General features: G+C 43.2%; 1 protein-coding gene across 1 annotated transcript in view; it reads right to left on the reverse strand.

Annotated features, from left to right (window-relative positions):
- Positions 1–9,406, reverse strand: part of adarb2 (adenosine deaminase RNA specific B2 (inactive)) — a 206,114-nt gene extending 196,708 nt beyond the window's left edge. Inside the window, exons 1-2 of the mRNA XM_062021926.1 lie at positions 8,692–9,406; positions 5,631–5,745 (exon numbers count right to left, since the gene is read on the reverse strand). Coding sequence (XP_061877910.1) covers positions 5,631–5,745; positions 8,692–8,736 — 160 coding nt within the window. The 5' untranslated portion in view covers positions 8,737–9,406. The remainder of the gene's footprint in view (positions 1–5,630; positions 5,746–8,691) is intronic.
- Between the last annotated feature and the right edge of the window lie 1,007 nt (positions 9,407–10,413).

Here is a 10,413-nt window from a genome sequence, read left to right on the forward strand (position 1 = left end):
AACATGCTGGCTGATTAACACCAATGTCATCCAAAAACATTTTGTGAATCACCAGAAAACCTCTGCAGATCTTCCACGTCTTCAAAGCGTGCGAGTTGGCAGGAAAAGAAAGGTTGACTCTTTTTTAGCTTTAGCGTCTTTATGAGATGCTACTCAAGCTCCCAGAACCTCTCCATGGTCTGCAACACCTCCTTCTTCTTCTTCCCTGCTTTCAAAAGCTTTTGTTGCCGCATGTGATTACTGACTTGTACATTTTAGGCACTTTGAAAAGCAGATTAAGTGCTGGGGGGAAAAATCCCTCTTTGAAAATGGATCTGCAAGCAAAATAGCACAACTTAACGGTAATCAACTTACTTCAAGCCCTTTGCTCGCATCTGCTCTCTAAGTCCCGCTGGTAGTACTCCACGCTCTCTAAGTCCCGCTGGTAGTACTCCACGCTCTCTAAGTCCCGCTGGTAGTACTCCACGCTCTCTAAGTCCCGCTGGTAGTACTCCACGCTCTCTAAGTCCCGCTGGTAGTACTCCACGCTCTCTAAGTCCCGCTGGTAGTACTCCACGCTCTCTAAGTCCCGCTGGTAGTACTCCACGCTCTCTAAGTCCCGCTGGTAGTACTCCACGCTCTCTAAGTCCCGCTGGTAGTACTCCACGCTCTCTAAGTCCCGCTGGTAGTACTCCACGCTCTCTAAGTCCCGCTGGTAGTACTCCACGCTCTCTAAGTCCCGCTGGTAGTACTCCACGCTTGTCTCATTGCTCTGCTTCAATTTCAACACCTCAGGAAAATCAACAACAACAAAAACATTTTCTTTGGACTTCAACATTTTCAGAGCGTGTCTCGGGCCAAAATGTCCAGACTTTCCTTTGACTCTAATCTCCATGTCATTGCTTGTCAACTGGCCGGGCAGGACTCAGTGGGTGCCGGACGGGGGATTTGCTGTGGGCGCTTGAAAGATGGACCCTGATTAAGATTGTCCAGGCGCCAGACACATGGGAGGAGACAAAGAGAAGAGAGGACTCCCCAGTGTTCCAGTGATCGCCGCCACCTTAGGCCCAGGCACAGCCACTTTGTCTGGATCTTTGAAGATAACGAGGGCTATTAATAAACAAACAGAAGCAATTACTGGGAGGCTGAGGAGAGGAGAGCGATTGGATGAGGTCACTGAAGTCTAGAGTGATGAGCTGCAGAGCTCCAAAGGCTGCAGAGATACTGAGCCCCCCTTAGTGACCCCTGAAACCTGCTGCCACAAGACCAAGATAACACTCTGGAGTGGCACCATATCTATAGCGGACTTGCGGTCACGTGACCTAGAGCCACTTCCGGTTTCAGACGATGGTCTAGGCTACCGTTTATTTATCTGCATCGGTGCAGATTTAGGCGTTTTTTCAAAGGTTCAGAGGCAAATTTTTCTTTTTTTTTTTTTTTTTTTTTTTTTTTTTTAATAATGTCCTGCCCAGCTTCTCGGGCAAATCATATAGTAGATGTAGATGTAGATGTAGATGTAGATGTAGATGTAGATGTAGATGCCCATATCGGCTGTTCAGATTTACTTTACAAAAGAGAAGTGTAGGATACTTCTCTTGTTGCCTTACTTGTATTTTGACTTTATTAAATGTATTTATATTATCATTTGGTGCAGCCGGGCCGGAGCAGGAGGGGATAGAAAGAGAGAAAAAGGAAGACAGAGGGGGGAATTGTGGGGACAAGAGGGGGATTAGACAGAGAGACAAAAACAACAACAGCAAACACAACAACAACAACAACAGAGCAACATCAGCAAATACGACATGTACAAATATGATGGTAAAAGTAATAGCAAATAAGCAGTTAGCGAAAATTAAAAAAAAAATACAGAAATGACAATGAGCATTATTACACTAAAAATGGAGCAATATGAATACCAATAGAAATAGTGCTATTGATAATAAACAATACCAGTACTTTACCTTTATTATCAACAATACAATTGTTCAAATGCAACAATACATATATGTAATGATAACTTGAGATACGAAAGAATGCAGAAAAATGGAGGGGAAGAAAGAGAAGCAACCTTAACCTTGTAGATTGTTATAGTAACAATAGGTTAAGCTTTGTCAGTGTGCCATGTGTTATACCCAGTTTACCCTAGGGCAACAACGTTAATATATGTTTGATGAAACGTGATTATGTGCATGAGTGTATGTGTGCATATGTACTTGTATATGTACAGTATGTGTATGTGTGCTTGTACAGTGAATGTATATGTACAGTATGTGTATATGTGTGTACAGCGAATGTATATGTACAGTATGTGTATATGTGTGTTTGAACAGTGAATGTATATGTACAGTATGTGTATATGTGTGTTTGAACAGTGAATGTATATGTACAGTATGTGTAAATGTGTGTTTGTACAGTGAATGTATATGTACAGTATATGTATGTGTGTGTTTGTACAGTGAATGTATGTGTAGTATGTGTATGTGTGTGTTTGTACAGTGAATGTATATGTACAGTATGTGTATATGTATGTTTGTACAGTGAATGTATATGTACAGTATGTGTATATGTATGTTCTTACAGTGAATGTATATGTACAGTATGTGTATACAGTATGTTTGTATAATGAATGTGCGTGTGGATGTACGAACTTTGAGTGTGTAAATATGTACTGTATTTATTTGTATATGTATGTGGGAGCGTAGGTACCTATGTATGTGTGTATGTATGTGTGTGAGTATATGTGAATTTGCATGTACAATACATTTGACTCCCAGTGTGTGCGGGAGCCAGAGTACGGCCCCAGCCTCCCCGAGAACCCATCCCACAAACAGTAGGTGTGGTGCCCAGGGAACCAGAGGCAAATATAAAAGCGATCATAAAAAATATTCTAAATGGGTTGGAGTGGATTTTTACACCCTTAAGAAAAATATTTAAAATAATGTTTAAACCATTCATCGTCACCAAGACGTTACTGCTCGCTACAAGCTCCTTCACTTGACACTCACAAGGATTTAGAACTAGCACTTTGAGATTTTAACAAATATAAAGTGCGTTACAAATGTAATTCATTATTATTATTATTATTTCAAGAAGAAAAGATTGGAGGCACATCATGTTTTTACATCTGAGGGCTCCACAAATGAAACATTAATGGGTGGAAGACAAAGTTGGACTTATCCCAGCAGAAGGATTGGTGTACATAAAAGTGACACAAACACAAGTTAGTGAAAGAAGCTGCTATGTGATCATAATAACAATGTTTGAAGTGCGCTCACAAGGATTTAGAGAAGAAAGATTGGAGGCACATCATGTTTTTACATCTGAGGGCTCCACAAATGAAACATTAATGGCTGAAAGACAAAGTTGGACTTCTTGGTGCATCGTTAAGTAACATATTTGATTGACATAACGAGTGCTGCTGTGATCGTGACGCTAATGAGAAAAAGAATGCGTTTATTTGCAGTTGATTTCCTGCTACAAATATTAGTCTCATCTACAATTCATGTCTGCCGTTGTTTGTGAAGTTGATATTTTGTCTCATTATTTAGGTGTAGATGTTGTTCGGCAATGTTTGCTAGCGATATCAAATTCAGTTTATGCTGTCGAGATTTATTCATCTACTTTATTAAAACTATTAAGGATTTTTTCTTGATGCTAACAAATATCACCAAAGATGCTATAATGTGGTCATCTGTGGCCAATAAAGTAATTAAGGCTTTCCTGCACAACAACAACTAAACGTTTTAGTTTCTATTATGAAAATGGACAACAAAAGTACGGTGGATTGGACCAACAATCACAATTATTAATACTAGGACTTAACATTATTTGCACAAGCAGATCTTCTAGTTATATTTAGGCATAGCAACCACAAAAGCACACAAACTAATGCCATCTCTTGTCCTTTACGTTTAGTTCTGCTCTCAAACACTACTAGTATAGTAGAGAATAAACTGGATTGCTTCACAGAAAGTTTCTCAAACAAATCAAGTGCTCAAACAAACATTTTACAAAGTGATCACTGCAGACACGAGCGGTCCGATTGTATTCCACAAGATGATGAAAGTGATATTTTAAGAGACATTTCGTTTCCCCCTGACTTCATGACCTTTATGAGCCACTTGTCTTGGGACTCTACAAAAGCTCTTTCCAATCCCTCTATTTGAACTACGGAAACATGCAAAAATAGAACAGCAACAACATTTTCTGATCAAACGCTACACACACTCTCAATGCTACGCTCAAGCTACTTGACCATCGTATCATTGAAGCTGCCAAGAAGAAAAATGGATGCCTTTGTACAATATAATACTTTAAAAAAAATAAAAATAGTAAATACATTTGTATTTAAGATAAAAGTATACAAAAATAGTAAATACATTTGTATTTAAGATAAAAGTATACAAAAATAGTAAATACATTTGTATTTAAGATAAAAGTATACAACATTGTACTTTTAAATTAAGAAAATAACGTGAAGACTTATTTATGACAAAAAGTAGACAAAACTATGCATTTAAAATAAGAAAAACAATTTATAAACTTTTATCTAGGATAAAAGTATACAACTGTATACTTTTAGAATAAGAACAATAATTCATAAACTATTATTTAAGATAAAAGTATACACATGTATACTTTTAGAAATGGTGCATGTCTTTAGAAAGCCACAAAACCAAATGACAGCCAGATATGACGAAGACCTGACGAAGAAGTGGTATATTTGGGCCCCGCCCACTAGGTGTGACATCATCCCCACTGCCCCCCTGAAAAGGTGGTGCATTTAGGCCGTGCCCCCCTTCCCTCCATCCCAATAGATTACAGAACAATCCACTTTATCAATGTGCCAAACTGCTATCTAAACACGGAATTGTAGCTCCTCTCCTCTGAATGCAAGTGCTCCTACAGCAGTCAGGTAATTTTATCTTTATATTGTCATTAAAAGCGTGTTTATGTTTATTATGGGTTTAGCTGATTAAAAAAGGTTTAACAAAATGTTCATTAAAGCAAACAAATCATCCAGTCATCATTTTAAAAGTTAGAAAATGTAAAAAAAAACCTTTTGGTGAAGAAAAATGGTATCTATCTGCGATTAATTGCGATTACCCTCCAAGTTAACTTTGAACAAAATACAATCAATTGCAATGAAATATTTGACTGGTTTGCCAGCCGTGATTTATACTTGAAGTGATTTAGGGCTATATAAATAAACATTGATTGATTGAAGTGTACTTCAGGACTAAATGAAGACATGTTTAGTGTGAAGACCACACATGCCTGTGGGTCTAACTTGGCACAGGTGTGCACAGGTGTGTAGCAACATGACAGATGAATAAAGCATGAATGGCAGCCATTGTTTCATTTGTCAGGGAGACGTGTCCTCCTCCTTGCTGATCTCTTTGAGATCACCACCATGGAATCAGAGGACTTGTGTCAGGAGGACTCAGTCCAGCATGAATCAGTACGTGGACTGTCCCACCAGCATGTCTCTTCCCCTCGGAGTACTGAATCCTTCATGGACCAGCTCTACATGTTCATTACCTATCTACCAGTCTAGACTTTCCTCCAGTTCTTTGTCTTCTGCGTCCCTTCCTATCTCTCCTGATGTTGCACCACCTCAATCACCCAGAGTGAGATGACATGGACCATACCTCGGGTCATCACGATGCCTGCCAGGGACTTGTGTCGTACCAACGCCGGGTTGCAGCCGCCCACCAGGGACCGGTACTTCTCCCTCACCAAGTGGAACACGGAGTCGGCAAAGTCCTGGAAGAAACAACAAGACTCCTTTCAATTCCACTCGGTCTTCACACATGGACCAGGGATCCTCTTCAGGATGGTGGTCTGCACACCTTCAGAGTGGAGAGATTGTGATCCACTACTACTATTGACCATCGGAGTACAGTATTTCTACAACTTCCTTTTACTTCATTTCAATGGTTTCAAATACCCCAGTAAGAATACAAAATACTTCCTGCGACTCATTTTCATCTTTTGTTGTCTTCAAAGTCCTCCTAAGTCCGCCAATTTGTAAACAAAACTACTTGAACAAAACATATTTGGTACTCTGGTATCGAATATACCTGTATACTGATACTACCCTTGGTATCAAATATACCTGTGTACTGATACTACCCTTGGTATCAAATATACCTGTATACTGATACTACCCTTGGTATCAAATATACCTGTGAACTGATACTACCCTTGGTATCAAATATACATGTATACTGATACTACCCTTGGTATCAAATATACCTGTGAACTGATACTACCCTTGGTATCAAATATACCTGTGAACTGATACTACCCTTGGTATCAAATATACCTGTGTACTGATACTACCCTTGGTATCAAATATACCTGTGTACTGATACTACCCTTGGTATCAAATATACCTGTGAACTGATACTACCCTTGGTATCAAATATACCTGTGTACTGATACTACCCTTGGTATCAAATATACCTGTGTACTGATACTACCCTTGGTATCAAATATACCTGTGAACTGATACTACCCTTGGTATCAAATATACATGTATACTGATACTACCCTTGGTATCAAATATACCTGTGTACTGATACTACCCTTGGTATCAAATATACCTGTGTACTGATACTAGCCTTGGTATCAAATATACCTGTATGTGGTATAATCAGTGGACTTTCTAACAATTAGGAAGGTTGATGTCCTCTACACAAACCAGATTCAAACAAAAATATATTTTTCCCCATCTTATTCCATTTCCATACATTTTTGAAAAAGCTCCAGGGAGCCACTAGTCATGGTTGAAGTGATGGATAAATCCACAGATCAAATGTGTTTGTGTCATTGGGACTTTACTGTACAATAACACACACCTTCTTCCTTCACAGCCATTGAGTGCCGCCCTCACCGAGGGCCTAATGTGGCAGAAAAAGGGGGCCAAGATGGTGCTTCACAGATTGTCACGGCAACCTGCTGGTGCTCGCCTTCCTCTCCACTCAACATTGCTCTTAACCCTCGTCTTCAAGCCACCTGTTGCAGTTAGCTTGTGCTGCAAGCTCTTGTGTGACTCCACCTGCTGCTGGTGGTGCTCCTGTAGGAAGCTGCTGCGGACTCCACCTGCTGGTGGTGCTTCTGTAGGAAGCTGCTGCGGACTCCACCTGCTGGTGGTGCTCCTGTAGGAAGCTGCTGCAGACTCCACCTGCTGGTGGTGCTCCTGTAGGAAGCTGCTGCAGACTCCACCTGCTGGTGGTGCTCCTGTAGGAAGCTGCTGCAGACTCCACCTGCTGGTGCTCCTGTAGGAAGCTGCTGCAGACTCCACCTGCTGGTGGTGCTCCTGTAGGAAGCTGCTGCAGACTCCACCTGCTGGTGGTGCTCCTGTAGGAAGCTGCTGCGGACTCCACCTGCTGGTGGTGCTCCTGTAGGAAGCTGCTGCAGACTCCACCTGCTGGTGGTGCTCCTGTAGGAAGCTGCTGCGGACTCCACCTGCTGGTGGTGCTCCTGTAGGAAGCTGCTGCAGACTCCACCTGCTGGTGGTGCTCCTGTAGGAAGCTGCTGCAGACTCCACCTGCTGGTGGTGCTCCTGTAGGAAGCTGCTGCGGACTCCACCTGCTGGTGGTGCTCCTGTAGGAAGCTGCTGCAGACTCCACCTGCTGGTGGTGCTCCTGTAGGAAGCTGCTGCGGACTCCACCTGCTGGTGGTGCTCCTGTAGGAAGCTGCTGCAGACTCCACCTGCTGCTGGTGCTCCTGTAGGAAGCTGCTGCAGACTCCACCTGCTGGTGGTGCTCCTGTAGGATGCTGCTGCAGACTCCACCTGCTGGTGCTCCTGTAGGAAGCTGCTGCAGACTCCACCTGCTGGTGGTGCTCCTGTAGGAAGCTGCTGCAGACTCCACCTGCTGGTGGTGCTCATGTAGGAAGCTGCTGCAGACTCCACCTGCTGGTGGTGCTCCTGTAGGAAGCTGCTGCGGACTCCACCTGCTGGTGGTGCCGCATGACTTGCCAGCACTTTAACAAGCCCTCGGGGCCTCTTCAGGCTGGAGAAAAGAAGCTGCAGGATTTATTTGGTCACTGCTTTGCTGCGCTGGAGGATTGATTGCTTCCATAAACACAAAATGTGCTAAGGCGGAGTCTCATCATCTCCATTTGTCAAACAAGAAATATTGGCGGATATGTGGGCTTCTTTCAACTGAATTAAAAATGTTACGTACTCATCAGAAAGCTCATTAAGTCCACCAGCAGAATCTAATGAGATCCAATAGAAGAGCGACTATAACATTAAGTGTGTAAAAGGAGAAAGTCTCATTAGTTTCTAATATTGTGCTTTAATTGACATTTAGTCAAATGAAACAAGAAGCGGACACTTTTCAACATGGAGCTCACTTGGCCACTGAAGAAATGCTCCAAAATAATGTTGCACTATTTGACATTTACATTTGAAGTTCAATCTGCACTTCCTTCAGTGATTGGCAGGCAGTGTACTTAATGACACATTTGTCATGCCAGGAAAACTTCCTGTGAGATTGAGAAAGATGCACAAAGTACAAGTACTGACAGTAGTTAGAATATTTCAACATCTGAGAAAAGTTATGTTGTGCCTCTTCTTTAAAGAGCTACCTGCTCTGCAAAAATGACCATTTAGTTCATCCGATAAGACAAATGTGTGAAGAGCTGCAACATAAGCCACCATGGAGCCAAAGAAAGAAGAAGGAGTGAAACACGACTGACTTGTAGAACTTGATGAAGATCCTCTCCTCTCCTTGCCTCCTGCATCTGAAGGGCTTTTTGTCATGACGCGGAGTCCAACCCACGTTTCCTCTGCAGGCACCTCTGTTAACCCCTCTGCTGGCAGCACACTCAAACACACCTCTGCTGGCAGCACACTCAAACACACCTCTGCTCGCGCTGAGCACAACACGCCCACACAGCAACACGCCTGCAAACAATCAGTCATCAGCACACCTGGACTTGACGAGGGGGAGCGGCATAAAGACCAGCGGACCCAAGGAACCTTTGCCAGAACGTCGCTAACCTTCCAGTAAGCATCACGTCTGGCATTCCTTTCCCAGTGATTTCCTGGTCTTTGTTTTGCTCTATCTCTCCGTGTTTCCCCCTGGTTCATGCCCTTTTGTATTTCCACAGTGACTCTCCTGACCTCCGTGATCGTGCCTTGTCACTCAACACCCATCTGGATTCCTAACTGCCCTCCTCGATCCACGACCTCCCTGCTCGGAACTAGACCACGCTGCCCTGCTCTTGCCTACGACCACTTGCCTGTCCACGAACTGCCTCTTCACCTTTGCCCCCTTGGATAACGACGAAAGATACAACCAACATTTACAGACAACAACCCTTGGTAACATTTACATGATTAATTTTACACATAGTCAACACTCACTCACTTTGAGTAGCATACACACGCCACGTATTCATCAAAGGTAAACCGCAGTCCTGCCCTGGTTGTCGCCTCCTTCCCTTCTCTGATACACAACACTTTTATTATCCAACTCACTTTTGGACATCTGTTTTTGTGTGTTTGGATCCCCTGAAGTAGCAAACATTCAAAACATGGAGGAGATGTTTATGAAATAATCTTGCTTTGTGCCAAATAAGCGGTTTGAGATCCAAACAGACTATCGATGTACGCCAACTTCAAAGCCACACCCTGAAATGTTGTAGCAAGCAGCCAGGTCACCACACGTCTCTTCAACTACTTTCACCTTCCACAATTTACAGGAGGACTTCCTGCAAAGTAGAGCCGTCCTCAATTTGCCAGCAGGATTTGATTCACGACCCAGCTTGTAACTCAGGACGTCCGTCTCTAAACTCAACCCCAAGAGGCAAGAGGGCCCCCTCAAATAAATGTGTGACCCCTCCAATCAAACATTTCCTAGTTGAGAAAGTCATTTTTAATAGACACAATTGAGAAAATTATTGGCAAGAGTGGAGAAGTCTGCTGAAAAAGGGACACGATACGGGAGAATCATCTTCCCTAATCGCTGTCTGCTGTGTCCGCGAGTCCACGCACTCACAGACACCCCCCCCCTCCCCCCTAATCGCTGTCTGCTGTGTCCGCGATTCCACGCACTCACAGACACCCCCCCCCCTAATCGCTGTCTGCTGTGTCCGCGAGTCCACGCACTCACAGACACCCCCCCCCCTCCCCCCTAATCGCTGTCTGCTGTGTCCGCGAGTCCACGCACTCACAGACACACCCCCCCCCACACTGCTCACAGACACACCCCCCCCCCCCCCCCACACTGCTCACAGACACCCCCCCCCCTCCCCCAAGTCTCAGTGAACCAGTGTCGACAAATAAAAACGAGACGAAAATGTCAAAGAAAATCCAATCATATTTCATTCTGCCTTGTAGATGGGTGGGACAAGTTGGAATATATCCAATCACAAATTGGGAATATGTCCAATCACAAATTGGGAATATAACCAATC

This window comes from Entelurus aequoreus, linkage group LG15 (genome assembly GCF_033978785.1).
Source record: "Entelurus aequoreus isolate RoL-2023_Sb linkage group LG15, RoL_Eaeq_v1.1, whole genome shotgun sequence".
NCBI lineage: Eukaryota > Metazoa > Chordata > Actinopteri > Syngnathiformes > Syngnathidae > Entelurus > Entelurus aequoreus.